This window comes from Leptonychotes weddellii, chromosome 1 (assembly GCF_054177405.1).
Source record: "Leptonychotes weddellii isolate Sample4059 chromosome 1, ASM5417740v2, whole genome shotgun sequence".
Classification (NCBI taxonomy): domain Eukaryota; kingdom Metazoa; phylum Chordata; class Mammalia; order Carnivora; family Phocidae; genus Leptonychotes; species Leptonychotes weddellii.
The window spans coordinates 46,115,748-46,142,320 of NC_138369.1; the positions used below are offsets into that span (position 1 = coordinate 46,115,748).

General features: G+C 43.3%; 1 protein-coding gene across 2 annotated transcripts; it reads left to right on the plus strand.

The window, feature by feature from the left end:
• MKRN2 (makorin ring finger protein 2) lies at positions 1-26,567 on the plus strand. 2 transcript variants are annotated; one of them, XM_006740230.3, is made up of 8 exons: positions 1-153; positions 13,920-14,048; positions 15,293-15,474; positions 16,666-16,970; positions 18,130-18,344; positions 20,178-20,288; positions 26,056-26,200; positions 26,376-26,567. In XM_006740230.3, exons 1-8 carry the CDS (start codon positions 128-130, stop codon positions 26,511-26,513), a joined length of 1,251 nt encoding a protein of 416 aa, XP_006740293.1. In that variant the 5' UTR covers positions 1-127; the 3' UTR covers positions 26,514-26,567. The 2 variants fall into 2 exon arrangements, with proteins under 2 accessions (XP_006740293.1, XP_081678493.1); XM_081822367.1 differs by lacking the exon at positions 1-153 and adding an exon at positions 11,606-11,689.
• Positions 26,568-26,573: the final 6 nt, after the last annotated feature.

Consider the following 26,573-nt stretch of genomic DNA (forward strand, 5'->3'; position numbering starts at 1 on the left):
ACGGGAGAGGCGGCGTGCGCCGGCGTGACGCGGCCTCGCGGGATGGGCAGGGCCGAGGCTGAGGCGGCGACGGCGGCGGCGAGTGCTAGAGGCGGCGGCACGACGAGGGCCCTCAAGCCCGACCACCATGAGCACCAAGCAGGTCACCTGCAGGTCAGTGCGCGGCGCCGCGGGGGCCGGGAGCGTCAGGCCTCTTCACTTCCCCTCGGCCCCCCCAACCTCCCCCGGGCCCCTGGCGGCCGGTGCACCCCAGCCCCACCGCCAGGGAAACTGAGGCTGGAGCGGATTCTTGAGAAGTTGCTCAGCTGTTCGCGGTCCCGCTTTTCTGCGTGGAGCTCGCGCTGCGGCCGGAGCCGGGCACCCGGCGTGTGGGTGGCGGTGTGTTGCGGCCGAGCCCCCGGGCGACGCCAGCGCGGGGGCCTGTGGGCTGGAAGGGCGTCCTAGCCAGGGCGGTGCGGGGCGCTGGGGCCCGGGGGTGGGGGTGGGGCCTTTGGAACTTAGAGTTTAGCTGGAAAAGGAGATTTGGGTAAAGGGAAGCTAAGTGGTCGTTTACTAATGGGGATATCACGCAGGAATAGGTTGTTGATCGATGATAAGGGCCTCGAGGAAGCTGGGGTCCCGAAAGCGGGCTTCGTTTCCTAAGAGTTTTTAGAACTCCTGTGCAGCCTGAACTTGCAGAGTCGGCAAGTAAGAATTGTGCGGAAAATAATGGCGGGTAGCATTTACTGGAAGTTGGTGAAGTGCTTCGCATATTTCCAAGTGCTGTATATTCATTGTCACTACACTTCATAGTAACGCTACTAGGCAGAAATGATGCCCATTTTACAGTGCAGGGCATTCAGACTGAAAGAGATTACGTGATACTCTTACTGAGACACCCATTTACGTGGAGAAATACAACGGTAATGGATGGATGGTGTAGAAAATTCAAAACCGGATGCTGCGCTGTGACTGCTCCTGTGAAGCAGAACGAGCTTGGTTGTGTAACACCCTCGTTCCTTGGCGAACCTGTGGCTTAGCGGTACTGGGTGCCTAGTCTTACTGAACTGATACTTGGAGAGTGCAAATTTTATTTTAATAATTGGTTTCAGGAAAAACTGTGTGGGAAACATTGCCCCCAAAAATCAGTCGTATGGTTTGATTATGTAATAAACAGTTTAAGTATCATCTATGTTGTTACTGTTCTTCATTAGCATGAATAACTGACTATGTAAAAAGTTTTCTGTTAGTATTAGTATATATTAACTGTTCAAACAGTTTATCCAAAGCCCAGTTGGCATATATGAAGCAGTTGTCAGAAATTTGCTCTTAGTGTCTATAGGAAATAGTTTTACTTGGTATTTGTGCTAGAAGATCTTTTGTGAAGACCTGTGTGTGTTCATTTTTATTTGTATGAAGCAAGTATTCTAAGTAATTGTATAGCACATTCTGGTTACTCCTCTTAAGATGTGTCCACAAAAAAGTACACATTTATATAATGCTTTATAATTGAATCTCAACTCTGTGTAGTATCTAGTTTTATAGACAAATCTCATGTTCAGAAGGACTTGAGACTGGCCCCTAACTTCACATCTAAATGCAGGAGCAAAAATTTAAATCAGGATCATCTTGGCTTTTTCCTTCTGCACTGGGAGATGGCCTAACCTGGAAGCTTTAATTCTGTGTTTCCCAAACAGAGGCATCCTGCAGGATGTCATTGCATATTAAGTCAAGAGTGGGTTGGAATGTTGGAGAGGGATCACTTCTGTTTAAGTACTAACTTGTTTGTTGGGGCCCGTACAATGTGCTGGGTGCTCTTTGAGATGCTCTACCAGCCATATCACATGTAACCCAGCAACCCTCACTGTTCTACAGATTGTGAAATGGAGTCTCAGCAGTGAAGTGATTGCCCCGGGTCATTCAGCTTCTAAGTGGCCAAGGTGTGGCATCAGAGTCTATACTTTGACTGGATGGCCTCCATATAAATTTGGGAGATGCTAAAGTTTCTTCACTGCAGGAATTTTTAAAGCTTTTCACATGTGCATTTGAAAGGAAAATGCATGCAGAAACATAGAAAGTAAAAAAAGTTTACTTGCAAAAGGGTCTGAAGGAGTCAGATCTCACAAGGATTGCCTCACCAAATAAAAAACAGAACACTTTTTTTTTTTTTTTTTTTTTAAGATTTACTTATTTGAGAGAGAGCGAGAGCGTGTGAGCGTGTGTGAGCACGAGCAGGGACGGGCTGAGGGAGAGAATCTGAAGCAGATCCCTGCTGAGTTCAGAGCCTGACATGGGGCTTGAATCCAGGACCCTGAGATCATGACCTGAGCTGAAACCAAGAGCCCCAAGAGGCGAACGCTTAACCAACCGAGCCACCTGGGCGCCCCCAAAACAGAAGACATTTAAATGAAAAAAACTGCAATATTACCTAGAGTACCAAGTTTACATTAATATTTCATGGTGGAAAAGCTTTTCTCACTTTATTATCTTATTCACTAAAGTCTTACCTCCAGACATTGGTAACTCACAGGAAATATTCAAGATATGATTTATTTTCGGGACCGGACCTTAACAGGGTACTCAGCTGGTTTTAATTTATCTGAGGGTGCAGATTGGTTTTTTGGTTTGTTTTCCTGGCTGTGGGATGTGATGTACATGCTTATTCTGAATAGCAGCAACACGAAGTGTTAGTTTTGCTTCTATTCTGATACACAGATGTTTCTCCAAGAGATGGATGTGAAATGCTAGGATTCCCAAATTTAATGACAAAGACATTCCATATATTTATTGCTTGGAATGGCAAGAATGGCTACTCACACAGTTGTGCTGTCAGTCAGCTCTCCTGATATCTCAGCATGCCACTCTAACTAGAATCTCAAGTTGGGGGTTATTTTTTGCTGATTCTTCTTGCTAACCATGTCGCTGTGTCTTCCAATCTGTTTTCAAAGTGCTGGTGAAGTCCTTTATGCCTGCTTTCTTTTCTTCCTCCTCTTGTGATAGAGGTCTCTTTGTCTTATCATCACTAGGTGAAGACCTAGAACTTGTTTCCTTAGACCATCAAGCTTAGAGCTTTTAATTCTCTGGAAGTCACAAAACATAAAGGACCTTATCAGCTAGTAAGTGGTAGAAGAGCTTGAGTTCTGGAGTTGGGCAGTTCTGGATTCTGATCCTGGTACCACCTGTGCCACAACTTCCTCATCTGTAAAATGGACTTGGTAATGCCTAACTAACAGGGTTGGCTAACAGATTAGATAGTAACGACAAATGATCGCATTTGTGTGGTAGGCTAAGCACTTACGTGCATTGTCTCAGCCAAACCTTAGAGTAGTCTACCACAGCAGTCTATGAAGTACAATTATTATATTATGGATGGGGAAATTGGAAATTTAAATAACTTGCTCAAGGTCATATAGCAAGTTCTCTGATTTCAAAGTGTTAACCACTACACTGTACTTCATCCCTACCTCTCATACATTTATTTCAGGTCTACCACTGGGTCCAGCATTAACCCCTTTCCCCCTCAGTAGATCTGTTATCACATGCAGTACAGCCATAAAATTTAAGTCTGAAAATATGTAGAGAAATATAAAGAAAAGTGACACTGAGAATGCAAATTACCCATATACTCAGATATGATTTGCAGAAGCATTTTGCTAGAGATATGCCCTGTTGAAAGGCATGTAAGAAATTAGATTGATTTTGACTCAACCCTCAGCTGCAGCTAGAGCTGCTAGTGGTTCTGTGGCTAGAAGTGAACCCAGTGTCCTTTGCAACATATAATAGCTACACTGTCTGAAACAGTCCTTTGGGGGTCACCTAGCATAAAAGGCCCTTTTGGAGTGTCCCCTAGAAATCTCCTGACTCTGGGTCTCCAGCTATGCACTTCCCCCTTCATTTTGTGCACCCCCCCACCCCAGTTCATGTTTCATTCTTCTCTAGGAAGATAGAAGGGATGGTTTGACCATCATGAAGATTGAGCTGTTGGAAGTTCATTACAGGGTGCTATATGAAAGAGGCCTGGATTAAGCTTAGTGTAACATAGATGAGGAGGGATATCTCTAAGCGGTTGACAAAATGCCCTAAAGGACAAGCAAGGTATGTTCAAGCTAGTTTTGTGTTTGTCACTGGGGAGTGGAAATGATGACCTATACTACAAAAATAGGACTGGGCTGGCTTCATCTCTTATATAACGCTTGTTTCATGCTCCCCTTTCTTGAAGGCACTGATGGTGGTCTAGAAGTTTTGTGGGTTTTTTTTAAAGATTTTATTTATTTATTTGACGGAGAGACAGAGAGGGAACACAAGCAGGGGGAGTGAGAGAGGGAGAAGCAGACTCCCCGCTGAGCAGGGAGCCCAATGCGGGGCTCGATCCCAGGACCCCGGATCATGACCTGAGCCGAAGGCAGACACTTAAATGACTGAGCCACCCAGGCGCCCCTCTAGAAGTTATTTTTGAAGCTGTTTAAATTTCAGCTTAATCACTTAAAGAAGTGAAATGCCTTGCATGAAGTCACCAGCTTATAGGTGGCAAAACTAACTAGAAGCTCTAGTTGATGGTTAAATATTTGTTTTCTTAATGAGAAAGATAGTGAGTAGAGTTTGAAAGGCAGGTTGTCTGAATAGGACTTATGGGAGGCGGTAGAATTATAAAAGGCACCCTTGAAGGACCACCACTAAGAATCTGTCCTTTTGCATGCTTGGTTAACAAATAGTGTTTGGTAAAGAACCTGTGGTAGTCTCCTACCCCCACCCTCCCCCACACTTTTAAGGAACTATTCTTGTTTAGTTTCCCCAAAATAAACTATTAATGAAGTATTTGTTAGATCTTACTTTTGTGGAGCTGTTCATATAGCCACTTTGAGCCTGTTCTCTTCCAGTATTTATGAGTTTACTAATCCTGATACCCTTTGCCATTCAGAGTTGGTTCTTGGTGCTGAATATTTTTTTGAACTTTTATACCTTCAAAGATTGCCATATTTAAGGACTATTGAAATAATGTAGTCTTACAGCATTTCTCAGAAGAATTATTCAACTCTGTAGAAGTATAATATATTTTTGTGCCCAGGATTCCCCAGGACCCACCCCTACGTCCAGAGATTGGCTAGAAAGACTCACAGGACTCAGCGTGTATAGTTGTACTGCTGGCTAAGATTTACTACAGTGATACAGTAAGAAGTCATGGCTAGATCATATGGGAAAAAGGCACAGGTAGCATCTGGAGGAACCTATGTGCAGGCTTCCTACCTTCATTCCTTCCCACAAAAGATCACATAGCGGAACGGAGCGGACGCCATGGCGACCAACATCGAGCAGATTTTTAGGTCTTCGTGGTCAGTAAATTCAACAGGAGCTTTCCAGTGGAAGAAGTGAAGGCCAGCTCAATGGTGAAACAAATACACCTAATGAAGGAAACCAGGCAGGTGATGCAGCTGCCTCTGCCTTACAGTGGTATTCATAATGCTATGTCTCTAAACTTTATTTTCAAAAGCTTAAGGCCCAAATTTAAACTTCTCTGGAAAAAAAAAAAAAAAAAAAAAATCACATAGCATACTCTTCCCCCAGCAACAAAAATGCAGCAACATGTGCCCAAAGAAGCCCATTAAAGATTCAGTGCCCAGGCTGGTCACCCTCTGCTTAGCATCTACCGAAATTCCAGACTCCCAGAAGGAAAGCAGATGTTCAGCATGAACCATATATAGAGTTTAAGGACAGTGAGCCATTCTTATCACTTTGGGAAATTCTCTAACCATGTAGCAAACTATTAATCAGTCAAGCTCCAGAGGCTAGGCAGGGGCCAGCTTGTAAATAGGTTTTTCTAAGGATAACAGGCTCAGACTTGCTGTGTTAACTCTTTTCTGCACACTTTTAAAGTCAGTACTGTGAATAAAAATATCCTTTTGGTATAGGCCTTTTTTTTTTTTTAAGTTCCTTTTAAGTTTCTAAAAAAAAATACTCTTTTGTATAGTTTGTCAGGTTTTGTGCCCTTTTTTTTTTTTCTTTTAATCTACAGCCACCTTAAAGCAAGTTACTGTATAGCCTTTGACCTAGTGGAAGACCCCCAAGGGGGTGTTACCTGGAAAAACCCTAGCTGATCACCTAGGAAAAACCCTATAGGATGGCGCCTCTATATAGTCGCTTAAGTCATAGGGTCCTGTTCTCATCTTTGTAGGCTCAGAAGTTTGATTCTGTTGGTGTACTTCGAGGTGGCTCTGCTAGCTAAACTCAAGAGAGACCTAAAAACTAGATACCCTTTTCTCATTTTCCTGAGAGAAAAGGAACTGTTAGGGGGCCTGGCCAATACTTCCTCCACTTTTGGGAAGATGAACAGGTAAGGAAAGTTGGAAGTATGTTTAGTGAGTAAGGAGGGATTGAAGGTCTTCAAATCTTGTGGCCTCCAGCTGAGGCAGCCTCCCAGGCCCATCGCAGAGGCTGAAGTACAACATGAATTGTCACTTGTGTTATCTGGCATCCTTTCTCTGGAAAGGGCAGTCTGGGTCTCTCAGGCCTTCCTGACTTACCTTAGAGACCATTGCCTGCCTTCCGTTGCTAAGCCTGTCTCCAGTTCCAGACGCAGCCAGGTAATTGGTTAGGTTTAGGCTTTCTGTGTTCAGTCACATTTAGTGATGTTCCAGCTGTGCCTTCCTGAAGCTGTTCCCAGGCTTTCTTCACTAGAGACCAGATGTTCCTGACCGTATGTTTAAGAGCACTAGCTCTCTCTGGTCAGAGGCCTCGGACTGGGAAGCACCATAGTGTGTGCTTGCCACTAGTGAGTCTTCTGGGTTGAAGGGGCGACAGTGCACAGTAGGCTGGAGGGTGAGAAGTCTTCCTGGGCTGGTCCACGAAGGAAGGCGGCTTATAACAATTCAGTGCACTGAAAGATGGGGTGCAGTGTTTTTGACAGGGGCCACAGCATGGGCAAAGGCAGAGTGACAGGGAAGTCAGTTGTGGTGGGAGAAGGTCAGGCCTATCTGGGAAGCCTGGAGTTGGGGTCCCCATCCTAGCATTTGACCTTCTGTATTTAAGTCATCACTCCTCTTTGAGCCTCAGCATGGGACATCTTGAGAGTTCATTCTGCCCTTTAGTTTACTTTTGTGTATGTTTGAGATTTTCCGTAAAATGTTTTTTTAAATAAAGTTAAAACATAGGTTCACAGATAAAGTTCCTTTACAAAGCAACCTCCTAATAGGCTCTTCCCACTACACTTTCAGCCCTCCCCAAATCTGTCTTCCACCCTGCAGCTCAAGTGGCTTTTTCTGAAAAAAGCATGGGAAAGGGTGTATGTAATAACTATATAGCCACGCTTCCGAAGTGCACGTTCGGTTCCAGGCCACCTCGATGTAGCAAATTCTGCAATAAAGTGAGTCCGATGAACTTATTTGGTCTCCTAGTGCATATAAAAGTTAACGTTTATACTGTAGTCTACTAAGTGTGCAATAGCATTATGTCTAAAACCATGCACATACCTTAATTTAAAAATACTTTCTTGCTAAATTCTAACCATCATCTGAGTTTTCAGCAAGTTGTAATCCTTTTGCTGGTGGAGGGTGTGGCCTCGATGTTGTTGGCTGATGGATCACGGATCATGGCGGTGGCTGCTGAAGGCCAGGATGGCTGCAGCAGTTTCTCTAAATAAGACGGTAAAAGTTGCCACATTGATTGACTCTTCCTTTCACAAACAATTTCTCTGTAGCCTGCGATCCTGTTTGATAGCTTTCTACCCACAATAGAGCTTCTTTCAAAATTGGAGTCTATCCTCTCAAACCCCGCACTGCTTTATCAACTGCGTTTGTCGTATTCTAGATCCTTTGTTGTCATTTCAACAGTCTTCACAACATCTCCACCAGGAGATCTCACAAAACCACTTTCTTGACTCATCCATAAGAAGCAATTCCTCATCCGTTCAAGTTTGATCATGAGTTCGCAGCAATTCTGTCACGTCTTCAGGCCCCGCTTCTGATTATAGGTCTTTTGCTGTTTTCACCACATCTGCAGTTGCTCCCTCCAGGGAAGTCCCGAACCCCTTAATGTTCTCCATGAGAGTCAGAATCAGCTTCTTCCAAACTCCTGTTAATGTTGATATTTTGACTTTTTCCCACAAATCACAAATGTTCTTAATGGATCTAGAATGGGGAATCATTACTGGAAGGTTCTCAATTGACTTTGCCCAGCTCCACCGGAGGAATCATTATCTATGGCAGCTATAGCTTTACACAGTGTATTTCTTAAATAAGAAGACTTGAAAATTGAAATCACTCCCTGTGGTAGCAGGCATGAAAACAACATTAATCTCGTACATCTCCACCAAAATTCTTGGGTGACCAGGTGCATTGTCAGTGGGCAATAATATTTTGAAAGGAATCTTTTTTTCTGAGCAGCAGGTCTCAACGGTGGACTTAAAATAGTCAATATACCATGTTATAAACAGATGTGCTCTCATCCAGGCTTTGTTGTTCCAGTTACAAAGCATAGGCAGAGTAGATTTAGCATAATTCTTAAGGGCCCTAGGATTTTCAGAGAGTAAATGAGCACTGGCTTCAACTTCAAGTCACCAGCTGCATTAGGTCCTAACAAGAGAGTCAGCCTGTCTTTTGAAGCATTGAAGCCAGGCACTGACTTAGTCCTAGATGGCCTCTTCTTCCACTAGAAGGCTGTTTTGTCTGCATTGAAAATCTGTTGTCTAGTGTAACCACCTTCATTAATGATCTCAGCACGATCTCCTGGATAACGTGCTGCAGCTTCTACATCAACACTTGCTGCTTCCCTTTGCTCTTTTATGTTATGGAGACGGCTTCTTTCCTTCACCTCAAGAACCACCTCTGCTAGCTTCACACTTCTCTTCTGCAGCTTCCTCACCTCTCTCCGCCTTCTCAGAATTACAGGGAGTTAGGGCCTTGCTCCCCATTAGGCTCTGGCTAAGGGAATGTTGTGGCTGGTGTTCTCTTCTCTCCAGACCTTCTCCTGCCTTCTCCGTATCAGCATTCAGGTTGTTACACTCTCTTATTTGTGTGTTCACTGGAGTAGCACTTTTCATTTCCTTCAAGAACTTTTCCTTTGCATTCACAACTTGGCTAACTGTTCAGTGCAAGAGCTTTTGGTCTGTCTCAGTTTGCGACATGCCTTCCTCACTAGAGAGAGGCTGGTGACTCTTTGTTTCACTTGAACAGCTAGAGGCCACTGTTGGGTTATTAATTGGCTTGATTTCAATATGATTGTGTGTCGGAATGGGGAGCCACCCGAGGAGAGAGAAGAGAGATGGGGAACGGCCTGTTGGTGGGGCAGTCAGAACACACATTTATTGGTTAAATTCTCCATTGTATATGGACAGGGTTCATGGTACCCCAAAACAATTAAAATAGCCACATCAGAGATCAGATTACAGATCACCATAACAAATATAATAATAATGAAAAAGTTTAAAGTATTGCAAGAATTACCAAAATGTTACACAGAGACATGATGTGGGTAAATGCTACAAACTCCAATTTATAAAACGTAGTAGCTGCAAAGCACAATAAAACAAAGTATGCCTGTAAACAGTTTTCTTTATGACAGGACTGTCAAAACCTTTCCTCTGCTACTGTCTTTTGTAAATCTCTGAGAAAGACTAGACTGCCATTTCCTAAGTTGACTTGACTACGGGCCCTTTGTTATCCCTTGTTTTAAGATACACTCATATAAATATTTCAGTGGACACCAGGGTAATTTGGAGCACAATTAAATGATACGCCAGCCTCATCCCTCGGCAGGCCTGTTTGCACTCCCTCACAGTGCCTCCCTTCTCTGCATTTTTCTTGCTGTCTTCTCTATCCTCTGTCCCATTGGCACCCCCATCACTTTGCAGACTGTGCTTGGGCCTGACCTCCTCTGGGATGTTACCCTCTCTCAGTTCATGGTATGTGTCTCCTCAGCACTCTGCATGCTTTGTGATAAGGCACGGGTCCCTTTTGTAATGGTCAGCTTAATTGCCATTGTGCTTTACTGGACTTTAATAAGAGCTGAACTTTTGGGGGTACCTACTGTGAGATAGGTACTGAGCTGAGCATTTTATTTTTTTTAACCATACCTTCACCAGTATGTGTATTTTTTTAAAACTAAAATCATTTATTATTCCAAAAGCGGTGTATGTTCGTGGTGGAAATGTTAGAATGTACAGGTCAGCAAAAATAAGAAAATAAAATTACCATATACTTTACCCACAAGGATTGCCTTTCTTAACGTGCAATTATATATCATTCTAGATTTTTAAAACTCATGTATGTATGTGTGTATGCATTTTTAAAGATTGATTTTTCCAAAGTGAGAACGTCATGTGTTCTTTTCAAAATTTTTAATTGTGGTAAAATATACATAACAAATTTACCATCTTAACAATTTTTTAGTGTACAATTCAGTAGTATTAAATATATTCACACTGCTGTGGAACCATCATCGTCTGTCTCCAGAACTTTTTCATCTTCCCAAGCTGAAACTTTGTCCCCATTAAACACTAACTCCCCAACCTCATCACAGCCCCTGGCAGCCACCATGCTGCTTCTGTCTCTAGGAATCTGACTCCTGTAGGAACCTTACATAAGAGGGATCATACAGTATATGTCCTTTGGTGTCTGACTTATTTTACTTAGCACATTGTCCTCAAGGTTCATCCATGCTGTAAAATGTGTCAGTTTCCTTCCTTTTTAAGGCAGAATAATCCATTGTATGTATGTGCTACGTTTTGTCTCTCCATTAATCCATCGATGGACACTTGGTTGTTCCTACCTTTTGGCTACTGTGAATAATGCTGCTAGGAACATGGGTGTGCAAGTACTTAAGTCCTTGCTTTTGGGGTTTTTTGTATATGTATCCAAAAGTGGATTGCTGGGTCATATGGTAATTCTGTTTTTAATTTTTTGAGGAACCACTGTACTGTTTTCCATAGTGACTGCACTATTTTACTGTAAATGCTGTTTTATAATCTGCTTTTTTCAGTTAATCTTTAACTTCCCATGTCAATAAGTTTTCATTTTATCTAATGCCCAGTTCATATTCAGATTTTCCCATTTGTTCCAAAAATGTCTTTTCATCTGGTTTGTTCAAACCAGGATATAATCCTGGACTAAATACTGCACCTGGTTATTATGTACCTTATGTAATGTCTACTAACGTAGCACAGCTCCCTCCTTTTTAAATTTTTCTTTTTTCTTTTTTTTAAGATTTATTCCTTTGAGAGAGTTCGAGGGGAAGGCAAAGAGAGAGAGGGAGGGAGAGAGAAGCAGACTCCCTGCTGAGTGTGGAGCCATATAGGGAGCTTGATCTCACACCCCTGAGATCATGACCTGAGCCGAAATCAGGAGTCAGACACTTAACTGACCGAGCCACGCAGGTGCCCCTAAATTTTTCTCAACAGCTTTATGGAAGTAGAATTTATATACCATAAAATTCACCCATTTTAAGCATACAAGTAAAAGATTTTTAGTAAATTTAGAGTTGTACAACACCACACTTAAATTTTAGAACATTTTCATCACCCCAAAGTGACCCCTTGTGCCCATTCACAGTCATTCCCCATTACCCCTTCTCCCAGTCTGGGGAACCACTTATCTACTTTTTGTCCCTACAGATTTGTCTCCACCCCCACCACCCTTTTAATGTAAGCTCTACACCCAGCGTGGGGCTTGAACTCACCACCCCAAGATCAGGAATCGTGTGCTCTACTGACTGAGCCAGCCAGGTGCCTCTGCCCCCTTTTTTGACATTACATATAAATGGAATTGTACAAAATGTGGTCTTTTGTGTCTGGGTCATTTCACTTACCATAATGTATTTGAGGATCATCCATGTTATCGCATGCATTAGTACTTCATTCCTTTCTATTGCCAAATGATATCCCATTGTATGGCTATATTACATTTTACTTACCCATTCACCAGTTGATGGAATTGTACAAGTTGTCCCTTTCTGGCCATTATGAATGATGCTTATATGAACATTCATATACAAGTATTTGTATGAACGTATGTTTTTATTTTTCTTGGGTAAACACCCAGGAGTGGAATTGTTGAGTCGTATGGTAAATTTAAGTTTTTAAAAAAACACCCATCTGTTTTCCAAACTCAGGTTCCCCTCCCCACCTTCCATGACAGTTGTTAAAGAAACCTGGTCCACATCCCACCTCTTCTTTTGTATTTATCTGATTGCTTTCTCATGATGACTTTTAGCTTGTTCCCAAACTGTGAGTTAGATCTGGATTTTCGTTGGATTTGAGTTAAATATTTTTGGCTAGAATGTATCACAGGCTATGTTTTATACTTAATTCATATTGGATCACATCAGCAGACACATAATATAATGTTTGAGCTTCGTTTTTTTTCCATGTGGATACTGCAGTGGTCCAGCATTTGTTGTTGAAAAGTCTATTCTTTCCCCTATTAAATTACCCAGACACGTTTATCAAAAGTCTATTGATTGTGTGTCTGTGACTATTTACAAGCTCTATATAGAGCTTACCTCAGCCTCCTTGAACTCCAGTCTGTCTCTTCAGCTCAGCAAGACTGCTGTGCTCTGCTCAGGGTTCACCTCCTTGCATCAAGGTCCAGAATACACCTCCCAGCAGAAACCAGGCTGAACCTGGGCTCACATCCCTTGTTTCCCTTCTCTCAAAGACTGGTCTTGTGTTGTCTTTTGTCTCTGTCTCAGAGCAGCTTTTTTATATATATTGTTCTGTTTTCCAGTTGTTTGGTTTTTTGTTTTTTTTGCTCCTTCATAGCTAGAAGCAAAAATCTGTCCTTTTTCTTTCTTCCTCTCTGTGCTTCAGTTTGAGTAGTTTCTATTGCTGTGTCTTCAGGTCTTCTGAGATTTTCTTTTGTCCTGTCTAATTTACAGTAAGTTTGTCCAGTGTAGTCTTCATTTTAGATATTGTACTTTTCATTTCTGGAAGTTCCATTTGGTTCTTTTTTATATTTTCCATTTCTCTTCATGCTTAGCATAATTGAACATACTTATAATAGCTGTTTTTAAAGTCCTGTCTAATGATTCCATCATCTGTCATTCCTGTAATGGACTAATTTTTCTCCTGGTTATGGGTCACATTTGTCTGCTTTTTGGCATAGCTGCTAATTTTTTATTGGATGCCATTGTGAGTGTTTTTGAGCATTTGGATTTTATTGTCTTCCTTCAAAGAGTGCTAAAGTATGTTTTGGCTGACAGTAAGTTATTTGCTATCTGCTTGATCCTTTTGAAACTTGTTTTTAAGCTTTGTTATGGTGAGTCTAAAAATACTCTTCAGGACTCTTTACCCTTAATACCCGGGCATGTGCCTTTGAAATCTCTCTGCTGTTTGCTCTGAGTATTCAGCCAGGTTTCTCTACTCTAGCTGGACAGAATCAGAATGCCTCCCAGTTATTTCTTCAGGATCAGAACTTGACACCTCAGTGGAACATTCTTACCTATATCTTTTGGTGTTGCACTATCTAATTTGATCCTCACCACAACCCAGTAAAGTAGATAATGTAATTTTCATTTTATAGATGAAGGTAGTGAGGCATAGGGAAGTTTGTTTTGTGACTTGCTCTTATATGGCAGGGCTGGATCTTGGGCCCAGGTCTCTTGATTCCTTTACAACCATACCCTTTAAGCTCCATGAGAACAGAACAGTTTTTCAGAGTATTTTCTCAGTTTTGAGTCTCACATTTACATATGTAACATCTCAAATCAAGAGGGTATATCTTAAAACAGAAATTTATGGGACTTTTCTTCCAGAAAACTGTCGTTGAATTAGTTGTGATGTATCAAAAATCACTATGGCTTAGAAAGGAAATAATGTGTGTATCTCCAGTGCCTAATAGAGCCTTGATACATAATACATGCATAATAAGCATTTGTATGCTAGATTCGAGAATATGGTGATTTTTATAAAGCAAAGTGTGCCTCTAAAAGTTTTATGCCTCTGCTTGTCTCTTCAGGTACTTTATGCATGGTGTGTGTCGGGAAGGAAACCAGTGCCTGTTCTCACATGACTTGGCGAACAGCAAGCCATCCACCATCTGCAAATACTATCAGAAGGGCTACTGCGCCTATGGGACTCGTTGCAGGCAAGAGCCCCACAGCTGCCCCCAGCTGTTCTATCAGCTTAAATACTCTCGGGGACTCAGAGCCTTCATTTGGAGCAGGCATGGGTGTCGATGAAGGGAACTCTTTTCTTTAAAGATTTTATTTCTTTTAGAGAGAGAGCGTGGGGGGTAAGGGGCAGAGGGGGAGGGAGAAAGAGATTCCCAAACAGGCTCCACGCCCAGTGCAGAGCCCAAAGCAGGGCTCAATCTCACGACCCTGAGATCATGACCTCAGCTGAAATCAAGAGTCAGACGCTTAACCGACTGAGCCACCCAGGCACCCCGATGAGGGGAAAATTCTAATTTGAAAGTAATTAACAATAAAAAGTACAGCAGATCATTTTGAAATCTCAGTTTCATTACAATAAAAGTAATTTTAATTTTTCAAAACACTTTTCAGACCTTATTCTTATGAGTCTTTTACAAAATTGCACTCACAGTATATATATCTTGCTTTTTTCCTCACTTAACATGTCACAAGCTTTTCCCTAAGCAGCTACTTTACTTCCTAACTGTAGTTTTATGTTTCATAATGTTAACATACCATCATTTTATTAACTATTCCTCTCTTAGATAGTTAAGTGGTTTCCAGTTTGGTTTTTGTTTGTTTGTTTGTTTTTTGCTATGAGTACCCTTGCAGTGAACATTTATATGCATATAGAGTCTGCCTTTTTCCCACTCACATCTATAGGCAAGTTTTGTAAATTCTAAACAGGAAAACATTCCAAAAACCTGTTCAAGCGCTTTTATAGTGAAGGGCTGGTATGTTCTTTCCTGTGCTGACTGGAGGCTGTAGAAGTTGCCCGCCCCCCGCCCCGCCAGTGCGTGCCCCAGAGAGACAGTCCAGGAAAGGCCGGTCTACAGCTCTTACACTGGCCATCATTAACTTTTGGGGGACTCCTGCCAGAAGAACACTGGCTTCGGTCTCAGGAGATTTCACTTCCAACATCTGGCTGGAATGTTCAGGATTTCTGTACTTTGTCCCACTCACGTCCCTCAAGGACACTTAAGTGTGCTGCTAGACAGCATTGTACCTACCACTCACTCTGAATTACCAGGCATTTCTTACTAATTGATAAGCCTTCTATCATTTAAAATATGGGAAAAGATTGTCTTATTCTCCACCTCCACAAGTGGAGCAGAGGAAAAGATGGTCCACGTCTAGGGAGTGTGGGAGGCACGCAAGGTAGTGTTTCCCTAATGCACTTGCTGTGCGTTTTGTTTAGGTACGATCACACGAGGCCTTCTGCTGCAGCTGGTGGTGCCATGGGCACCATGCCCCACGGTGTGCCCTCCCCGGGTTTCCACAGTCCTCACCCTGCTTCCGACCTCACTGCATCTATTGTGAAAACGAACTTACATGAGCCTGGGAAACGTGAAAAGAGAACATTGGTACTTAGAGACCGAAGTGAGTGAGCAGAGTCATTTCATTGCCTCTTTTGGAATAGCAGTCCTGTTTGTTCGTGATGTTCCTTTCTGGCCCCTCTTATCATGGGGGTTCCTAACCTAGTCCCCCTGCCAGGTGTTCGAGTGTAGACACCAGACCTGTCCTGAGGACAGCTTCATTCGGCTGCAGAGCATTCAGGTGATGTGTTCTGCCTGCAGGCTAGGCTCACTGCCAAGTTTGGCCTGACAAGACATGCAGAGGTACCTTTTGTCAGCGTGTAATTGCTGTCTCCACGGGGTGGTTCCCCGATGCTGAGAAGCACCAGGTGACTCATTTCAAAGCTACATATTTTGATAAAGAGCATGTTTCACTGTTTTACTTCTAGGTCAGTTCATAGTCTTAGTTATTATGCTTAGCCAGTTTGGTATTTCCAGTAGCAGCTTTGGTAATAGAGCAGTATATTGGGGTTTGGGGAGTGGTTTGTACCCTGGAACAGGGTTTGGGGAGGAAGTAGGCTACAGATCATAAAAGTTATTTTTATTGGCTGGTCCTCAGCAAGTAAAGGGATTTCTGGGTCTTAGAATTGTGTGGGATAAGATAGGTAGAGTCCATCCTAAGCAAACAAGTAATCGTGTCCTCTCTAAAAAGGCCGTAAGTGCATGCGGCGGGAGGGCTGTAGGGGAGAAGGGGGCCATAGAGGGGTTTAACACTGGCCTTGGGACCCAAAGACTCACTAGATTTTCATTCTAGTTTACTTTATAATGATCGGTATCTTTACTAATATAAAGGAAAGCACTGTATTTTATTGACTTCATTTTCCCATTGACTTATATTTTGGTGTTTAAAAAAAACTATCATTATTATCATTTTTTTAGTGTTTATTGGTCCACGGGTTGACATTTCCATATTTGTCATTTTTAAACAGCAACTTTACTGTTCTTTTGTATATCGTGGTCTGTTTTTGCGAATTTCCTGTGTTGCCAATTATGTTTTTTCCTTTGTAAAACAAAATCATGATTATAGTAATGTCACTATGAGCATTTTATACTACTCCTTCTGTTTTTCCCTCTTGGCCTATTTTTTTTCTATATGGTCCAAAGAGTGGAATTCCCAAGGTCAGAGTTACTTAATTTGTTAGGTTTTCACTAACTGCTTACCAGAAAGTTTGGGCCAAGTTTTCTTTTATGTGTGTGCTATGTGTTTTGTATTAAGATCTCTCTGGCATGGCTGACGAAAAGACTTCCCCAAGTGTGGTGAGTAATGCAGGAGGCTGCAGTGATCCCCAGAGTAGCCCAGAGATGAAGCCGCACTCTTACCTCGATGCGATCAGGAGTGGCCTCGATGACGTGGAAGCCGGCAGCTCCTACAGCAGTGAGCGGCAGCTGTGCCCCTACGCGGCGGCTGGGGAGTGCCGATTCGGGGACGCTTGTGTCTACTTGCATGGAGAAGTGTGTGAGATCTGTAGGTTACGAGTCCTGCATCCCTTCGACCCAGAGCAAAGGAAAGCTCACGAGAAGGTAAAATTGCAAGCCTTTGTGTGAACTTAATTTAAGAAATTTAAAATGCACTAAGTGACAAAATTGTTGGTGTTCCTGTAATCATCTCTTTGCGCATAATGCCCTCAATATGTACCTGGCATGTTTATAATCCTATTTTCAAGTCCTTTTTCCTGTTGTCATTTTGAGAATTTTTGATTATTTAGAATAAAGAAAAAGGGAAGAGGCACTGGAAACATAAAGCAATGCAAAGTTCAGAGAATGAATAACTCAGGAGTGGTGTGTGTTTGTGTGTGTGTTTGTGTGTGTGTAAGAGAGACACACACACACACATCCTCCGTAGGTTTACTTATCCTTGTGCCTGGGGTCCAGCCAGGCCAAGTTCTAGAGAATTTGAGGAGCCAAGTATTGGAAGGGACCTTTCAGGTCATTAGGTCCCCAGTGTTTATGGAGGCGCCGCATCACACTAGGCTCTGTGCTTGGTATGAAGATGGGTAAGAGAGACCGAAAGGAGCCCACAGCCTCAGTGTCGGAGCTCATGATGATGAGCAGGCCATGGTGTGTGAAGGCTGAGTCTCCACTCTCCATTGTCTTCCCGGGGGTGTTCAGGTGAGCGCAGAATGAGAGCTTTCCTCTGCACCCAGGTGCATTGAGGTCTTTGTGCTGTACGTGTTGGTTTGTCTCGCATCTGTATCCATCGTGAGCTTCCAAGGGCAGAGCCTGGGTCTTCAGGCTCTTCGCATTGACACTCATGCCTGATACATGGTGCTTCACCTGGGAGTATTCAGCACCTGCTTACTGAATGAATACATTCATTAAATAACTTACTCTTTTGAGAAGTAGTGCTGCTTCCCTCTGACTCGGGACGACCAGCCTAATGTTTCAAGTTAAGGATTGTCCAGCATTTCTGATATTGATGTAGTTCAGAGTGGGGAAAGAGTGCCCAGAAGAGCCAGGAGACTGGGATTGCAGGTTCTGGGAATTCTGTGATTCCACATGGGTCCTCGAATCTTTTGGGACCTCCGTAGTCTCAGCTCTAAACTGGAGGTGACCATACCGTGCTAGGAAAGCAAGGGGCTGGGCAGGTGATGGTGTGAAGTCCTTTCTGTGGTCTGAGAGAGCTTTGTGTCCAGCAGCCCAGAACCTAACAGTGTGGCCCTCCTTTCTCTCCGTACTTTAGATCTGCATGTCGACATTCGAACATGAGATGGAAAAGGCCTTTGCCTTCCAAGCAAGTCAGGACAAAGTGTGCAGTATCTGCATGGAAGTGGTCCTTGAGAAGGCATCTGCTTCTGAGAGGAGATTTGGGATTCTCTCCAACTGCAATCACACATACTGCTTGTCCTGCATCCGGCAGTGGAGATGTGCCAAGCAGTTTGAGAACCCAATCATTAAGTAAGTCCAGCTAGGGGGTCTCAGCTGTGGAAGCTGGGGAGAGCGTTAGATTGGGGGCCTTCTTCTATTTACTCTTAATCCCTCCCCTTGTCCTCCAGTGTGAAGATAACTAGTGAGTCCAAGCCCATGATTGCAGGAGCCTGGGCACATCAAGTAGCCTTCTTGAGCCCAAGTACTTTTCCTTTAAAAAAAAGTAGGTAACAACTCCTGCCAACCATCAGGATGTTTGCGGACACTCAGCGGGGATCATCTGTATGAGAAAGTGTTCATAGCACTGGCCTATTTGACTCCAGCACTATCTGTAAAATAGGGTTGTTTGAGGATTAAATGGAATACATCTAACACATTTCACATCATGTATGATACACAGCTTGTGCTCCATGGAGCCAACACAGGATTCTTTTTTTCCCCAGCTTTATTGAGATATCCTTGACATATAACAACACAGGGTTCTTAAATTCTTCAGAGGGACGGGGTAAGAGCTTACTCATACTGAAAAGTGAATGTGTGCTGTGTACTGTTAGAAACTCTTCACACACATTAACTCATAATTCTCTCAGACCCAGTGACCATTCTCATTTACAGATAAGAAAACTGGGGTAGAGTGAAGTCAAGTAATGTGCCTGAAGTCACACATTTGGGTGGTAAAATAGCAGGTTTATTGAGATAAAAGTGTGCAGTTCAGTGGTTTTTAGTCCTTTCACAGTTGCTGCCACCGTTACTTCAGTCTAATTCTAGAACATTTTTATCATCCCAAAAAGAAACCTCTGTGTACATTCACTGCCCATTCCCTCCCTGCTCCTTCCAGCTCCCGGCAGCCACTCCTCTACTTTCTAGCCTCTGGCTTTGCCTGTCCTGGTCCTTGATTGTAAATGGAGTCCTACAACACATAGCCTTTCTAGGCCCAGCTGCTTCCCCCGAGCTTCCCCCCAGCTGACGGCTCTCAGCCTTGGCCCGTGCTCGCGGGCCCACGCAGAGGCCTGAGGAGCATGGCCCCCCGGGTGGATGTCCACAGTTAGTGGGGTCCTTGGTTGACAGGCATTTGGATTGTTTCCTTCTTTTGGTTATTATGAATAATGCTGCTGTGAATACTCATGGACAAGTTGTCTTGTGGCCTGTATTTATTTCTTTTGCGTAGATAGCTAGGTGTGGGATTCCTGGGCCTTATGGTAACTGTTCAGCATTTTGAGGAACTGCCAGGCTGCTTTCCACAGTGGCCACACCAGCAACGTAGAAGGGGTCCAGTTGCTCCCCAACCTTATCAACTCTTGTTACTGTATTTCTGATTGTAGGTGTGAAGTGGTATCTTCTTATGGTTTTGATTTGCATTTCCCTGATAACTAATGATCTTGAGCATCTTTTTTATGCTTTTTGGCCATTTTGCAGAAATGCCTACTCGAATCTTTTGCTCATTTTAAAATTGGGCTGGTTTGTTTGTTTTAAAAATTTTATTTTTAAGTAATCTCTACACCCAGTGGGGGGCTCGAACTCACAACCCCAAGATCAGGAGTTGCGTGCTCCACCAACTGAGCCAGCCAAGTGCCCCAAATTGGGTTGTCTTCTTATTGTTGAAAAGAACATGTTTTTAACAGTAAGTAAGGTTCTACACCTGAGACAAATATTATACTATATGTTAACTAACTGGAATTTAAATAAAAACTTAAAAAAGAAAACAGTAAAGAAGGTTCTTAGAGGATTGTTATTGCACCTTGTGGAATTTTTGGTTAGGAAACATTTGGAGTGCTTATGCATTTGAACAAGGGGTTTGGTGGTGCAGTGTGCACAGGATTTATAACTACATCTCTCCCATACTAACCTTGATTCTAATTTCAGGTCTTGTCCAGAATGCCGTGTGATATCAGAGTTTGTAATTCCAAGTGTGTATTGGGTAGAAGATCAGAATAAAAAGAACGAGTTGATTGAAGCTTTCAAACAGGGAATGGGGTAAGTACTTTGAGTTCAGATAGGATTCTGGTGCCTGCCTGGCAAATGCATTATATTTACATACCTTTGAACCCGACAAAATAATGTAATTTTTAAAATTACAGCTTTGAGGTATAATTAACAAATAAAATTATAAGATATTTGAAGTGTCATCATGGTGATTTGATCTACATTGTGAGAGGATACTCCCATCGCGGTAATTAACATCCATCACTTTATTTTTTATTTATTTATTCATTTATTTTTTGGTGAGAACCTCCAAGTTCTTCTCTTAGCAAATTTCAGTTTTATGAAGTGTTATCACCTGTAGTCACCATGTTTTACACGAGATACTTATTCATCATATAGCTGAAGGTTGGTACCCTTTTATCAACTTTTCCTTATTTACCCTCTCCCTTAGCCTCTGGCAACACTTTTTTTTTTTACTAAATGAGTTTGACTGTTTATGTTTGTTTGGGTTTGTTTTTAGATACCACATGAGTGATCTCATACAGCATTTGTTTTTCTCTCTCTGGCTTATTTCATTTTTTTTTAAGTTTTTTTTTTTAAGATTTTATTTATTTATTTGACAGAGACACAGCGAGAGAGGGAACACAAGCAAGGGGGAGTATGAGAGGGAAAAGCAGGCTTCCTGTGGAGGAAGGAGCCCGATGCGGGGCTCGATCCCAGGACCCTGGGATCATGACGGGAGCCGAAGGCAGCCGCTTAACCAACTGAGCCACCCAGGCACCCCTCTCTGGCTTATTTCACTTAGCATAATGCCCTCAAGGTCCATCCATGTTGTCACAAATGGTAGGATTTCCTTTTTTGTCATGGCTGAGTAATATTCCATTGTATGTATATTCCACATCTTTATCCATTCATCTGTGGACAGACCCTGAGTTATTTCTGTGTCTTCGCTATTATGACTAATGTTACAGCAAACATGGAAGTGTAGATAATCTCTTCTAACAGGCATGAGGTGCTATCTCATTGTGGTTGTGATTTGCATTTCCCTGATGATTAGTAATGCTGAGTGCCTTTTCATGTGCCCGTTGGACATTTGGATGTCTTCTTTGGGAAAATGTGTATTCAGTTCCTCTGCCCATTTTTAAATGGAATGTGGTGGTGGTTTTTGTTCTTATATAAATTCTTTATGTATTTTGGATATTACCCCCTTATCCAGATAGATGATTTACAAATATTTTCTCCCATTTAGTAGGTTGCCTTTTCATTTTGTTTGGTTTCCTTTGCTGTGCAGAAACTTTTTGGTTTGATGTAGTCCCACTTTATTTTTGCTTTTGTTGCCTTCGTTTTTGGTGGCAAATCCACGACGAGCATTGCCAAGACCATTGCCCAGGAGCTTAACCCCTTGTGTTTTCTTCTAGGAGTTTTTATGGTTTTAGAGCTTACGTTCAGGTCTTCAATTTTGAGCTGTTTTTGTGTATGGTGTAAGACAGTGGCCCAGTTTCCCCAGCATCCTTTATTGGAGAGATTGTCTTTTCCCCGTTGAATATCCCTGGCCCCATTGTTGTAAATTGACCATACCTGCATGGGCCTATTTCTGGGCCCTCTATTCTGTCTGCTGATCTATGTGTCTGTTTTTCTGCTAGTACTATACTGTTTGGATTACTGTAGCTTTGTAGTACAACTTGAAATCAGGAAATGTCTCCAGCTTTGTTCTTTCTCAGGATTGCTTTGGCTATTTGGGGTCTTTTATAGTTCTATACAATTTTGGAGTTGTTTGTCCTATTTCTTTGAAATATGCCATTGGGATTTTGATAGGATTGCTTTCATTCTGCAGATTGCTTTGGGTAGTGTGGACATCTTTACAGCATTCTTCCAATCCATGAGCATGGGATACTTTCCATTTATTTATGCCTTTCATTTCTTTGAGCATATCTTATAGTTTTAGCGTACCAGTCTGTTTCACCTCCTCTGCTAAATTTAGCCCTGCTAGTTTATTCTTTTTGATACAATTGTAAATGGGGTTGTTTTCTTAATTTCTCTTTCTGGTGGTTCATTGTTGGTCTGTAGCAAAGCAACTGATTTTTTATATATTGATTTTGTATCCTGCAACTTTACTGTTATAAGACATTGATATAATATTTACATACATTAGAACCCAGCAAGGTAGGGCGCCTGGGTGGCTCAGATGGTTAAGCGTCTGCCTTTGGCTCAGGTCATGATCCTGGGGTCTTGGGATCGAGTCCCGCATCAGGCTCCCTGCTCCTTGGGAGCCTGCTTCTCCCTCTGCCTCTCTCTCTCTTCTCATGAAGAAAATAAATAAATCTTAAAAAAAAAAAAGAACCCAGCAAGGTAAATACTATGATTTTTTTTTTTTTTAAGAGGGAAAAAAAAGTTTATATTTACTCAGATATTCACTATTTCCCGTGCTCTTTGATTTGGTATATAATTCCTTCCAGTTGGTATAATTTACCTTCAGCCTCAAGAACTGCCTTTAACGTTTATTGATCTGCTGGTGATGAACTCTTTTCTTTTTAGCAGAAATAGCTTTTCTTCTCATTCTTAAAGGATATTTTCATTAAATATACTGCCCTAATCAGTTCTATTTACATCTTTGTCTCCTTTTTCAGTGAATACAATTCTGGGTTATAGTTCATTTCTTTATTTTCTTTTAGTATTTTGCAAATGTTGTTCCACCATAGTCTGGCCTCTAGTTTCTGAGAAGTCAGTGGTAATTTAGATTGTAGTATGTCATTTTTCTGCTGTCAAGATTGTCTCTTTATCTTGGTTTTCAGCAGTTTGCTATTTTGCCTGGGAGTGGTTTTCTTGGAATCTGTAAGGTTTTGTCATCCCCAAATTTAGGGAAATTTTGGCCATCCAGTTTTTTTCCTGCCCCGTTTTTTCTTATCTTTCATAACATGTAATAGACTTTTTGATACTGCCACACGGGCATTGGGGTCTGTTCATTTCTTTCCGATTTTTTTTCCCCTCACTGTTCATCTTCCCCAGGAGTAGCTGCTTTCAACTCCTTGTCATCTTGAAGTTGGTGTCTAAGTCACGTTTTCCTGATTCTTTGTATGTTGAATCATTTTGAATCATAGCCTAGACACTGCCAGTGTTATCTTGTCCAGATCCTGGATTCTCTTAAGTCAAACAATAAAGCGTTGGTGTTTTTATATGCAGGTAAAGTCTTTAAATTTTAGCTCTTGGGCAGCAGTTCGAATCTGTTTGGTTTCTTATCCTCAGCTAAGTGGCCGTGAGCTTTTGCTGCACTGATGTCCGGGCCAGCCCTTTGGGCTGAATTAATACATAGTATTTGGAGTTCTCCCTCTCGGGCCCTTCTCTGCGGGGACTGCTCAGGGACTGCTTCCCCGCTTTCCAGTGGGTGCTTCCCTCCGAACCCTGTTGGTCCTTCAGGCCAGGGACACTGTGGATTTGCCCCTGGAGTTTTAGACACCTGACTTTGGCTTACTCTAGGCTAAAAGCTATTTTTTCTGAGAAAGATAACTCCCTTCTTGCCATTCTGTTCTTCCCAGTGTCTTAATTTCTTGAGGAATCCTCCTGCTGTTCATTCTCCAGTGCCTTCGGGTCTTTTAAAAATTGGTATTGCTAGTTAACTGCCAGAGGGTCGGCTCTGGGAGAAGTGTGCTTGGCCGTACTAGAGATTGCCTGTGAGCAGTTAATAAAGGCTTAATACTTTCCTGGTTTACCCGGTCCCCTCCTGCATGTGGTGGAATGTGTCCACCAGAGGGCAGGAGTGGCAAGGCAGAGGGGCCAGCCTGTAGGAAGCAGCTGTGCTGGCGTGGTCTGGAAATTCTCATGTTCTTTCTGTTTGGGTCTTTCCTGGCCTTAGTTTTCATTGATGATGGTGCTTTTAGGCATTTCACACACATTTAATGCACGCCTACTTTGGGCTAGGTGCTTTCAAACTAAGCACCAGTGGGGGACATAGAGTACAGATTAGTAAGATAATTTCAAGGGAAATTGCAATTACGATCCATGTTTTCTGGTGACAGATTCTTCCTGAGAGGCCCAAGCCACATGTCCCAACAGAGAAAGCACTTGGATCCACCTGGGAGCATCAGGGAAAGCAGCATGGGGACCCTGAGCCATGAAGCATGAACAGCTGTGTGTGTGTGTTGGGAGTGAGGGGGAATGGAATGGCTTGGGTGCAGAATGGTACAGATGTTGTGTGTGGGGAGCAGTGGGAGTGGCCCTGGGGTTAAACGAGGTGTGTGGAAGGATGTGGTAGGACCTACAGGATAGACTGGAGTGAAATCTAAGGGGGCAAAGTAAGTGACACACTTCGGCAGGCTCCCCAGTCATAGTGTGAAGAGGCTGGAAGCTGGTGGGAAGGCCAATTAAGAAATGGCTGTGGCAGGCGGGTAGCCGAGGACAGTACCCACGTGGCTTCAGCAGTGTGGGGACGGAAGGGACGGGGTGACTGGGGAGGTGCTCTGTAAGCAGGAGTTAACAGTCGCATGGGAGAGCTGAGAACAAGGAGGCAGTCTGTGTGCACCAGAGGCTTTTGTCCTTGGTGACCAGGTAAGGCTGGGGAAGGAAAAAGCAAGTTATTTGGGAGGCAGGACTAGAGAATGATTTCTTGAACCTGTTGAAGTTTATTAAAGCCAGTGTCCAGCAGTCTGGTGAGACCTCCCCGCTTGAGCAGTCATTTGGGAACTTCTGCTCAGAGCCTCAGGGGTGGAGGCCATGACGGGTGGACACACACAGCTCTGCTTGGACCCACTCCCCAGCCGGCGCCAGGGTCAGACCTGGTGGGAGCAGGCGCCCGGGCAAGCACGGTGCTCCTTCCTGCAGTGGACGGTTGTGAGGGAACTTGGTCAGAGCCCCTCATCACCGGTCTCTGCCATCCACTTGTCTGAGAAGACAGGAAAAACAGTGGCATCAAGGAGTCCCCCTTCCTTGTCATCTGTCACTGTCACATACCCCAGCTGCCCCCTGGTAGCAGCCTGCCCTTTCTGCTGCGATTTGGCTTTCTCGGTGCATCTTCCCTTCCTCAGCACTCCCAGATGCCCTCTTGCCTTCTTGGGCATCTCCACCTCTTCTTCACCATGGGACCATTTACGATTGTAGAAGTCAAATTTCATTTAAGTAAAAAGAAACAGGAATTTTCTATTTGGTTGTGTTTTTCCTCAGGAGCAGGGGTTAACATAGGGGTCTATGAGTAGAATTTGAAGATAGGCCTAAAAAACACAGCAAAAAGTTAATTTTTTTGCCCCATGTGTTTTATTTTATCCATTTAAAAAACACTGCTCTGAGAAGGGGTCCATAGTTAAGAAGCCCTGCTGTAGATCTAGAGGGTGGAGACCAAGGAAAATTGGAATGAGACCTGTAACTTTGGGCAGCTGCTAATATTCACCGCTTTTCTGTGCCTCCTAAGTCAAGGCTCCCTCTCCCTTGACATCATTGCTGGCCAGGAGGAAGGGAAATTTCCCTGGGTGGGGCTCCTGTTGGGACTTCTAGCTGAGGCAAGTAGCCCAGCTCCAGAACCTTGGAGCCCGGACAGCCGGCCCAGAGGAGCTGCCAGGCCTGTGCTCTCCTGAAGGCCTTTTTGGAGCACTGCGAGCTCAAAAGACTGGAGTCCCCCATGCAGGTTCAATTCTGTGTGAGGCTGCATGTCACCAATGGCAGTATGATTCAGCTTGGAAATCATCCTGACCTCGCTGAGCCTCAACTTCCCCACATAGAAAATAAGGCTCATCTAACTCTGGCATCGCAGGCAGGGATGGAGGAAGGCCTTGGTCCTTCTGGGCCCCAGGTTCTCCCACCATCCTCCTGACTTTTTCTTTCTACTTTTCAGGAAAAAAGCTTGTAAGTACTTTGAGCAAGGCAAGGGGACCTGCCCATTTGGAAATAAATGCCTTTACCGCCACGCTTATCCTGACGGGCGGCTGGCAGAGCCTGAAAAACCTCGGAAGCAGCTCAGTTCGGAGGGCACCGTGAGGGTAAGGATTTTGCCATCTCTGTCAAGGACACTCACTTGGTGGCATTTCAGGTACTGCTCCTGGCCCCTTGTCTGATAGCTTTGGCAGCAGGGAATGGGGTAAGCAAAAGAAAAATAAACTGGCCTTCATGTTGCTGTTAATAATAACCAGGCGTATCTGCTGGCTGTTTTTGCAGTTCTTTAATTCAGTACGGCTCTGGGATTTCATTGAGAATCGAGAAAGCCGGCATGTCCCCAACACTGAAGATGTCGACATGACAGAGCTTGGGGACCTCTTCATGCACCTGTCTGGAGTGGAGTCGTCAGAACCCTAAGGAGTAGACGGTTCCCTCTGCATCTTGGGCTCTGCCGGCCGAGCCTTCCCAAGCTAGGGT

Bases quoted from the DNA above. Each gene is read 5' to 3' on its own strand.
- MKRN2 (XM_006740230.3), top strand. From the start codon at position 128: ATGAGCACCAAGCAGGTCACCTGCAG. The intron at 154-13,919 runs GTCAGTGCGCGG...TTGTCTCTTCAG, and splicing joins ACCAAGCAGGTCACCTGCAG to GTACTTTATGCATGGTGTGT. The intron at 15,475-16,665 runs GTGAGTGAGCAG...TTTTGTATTAAG, and splicing joins ATTGGTACTTAGAGACCGAA to ATCTCTCTGGCATGGCTGAC.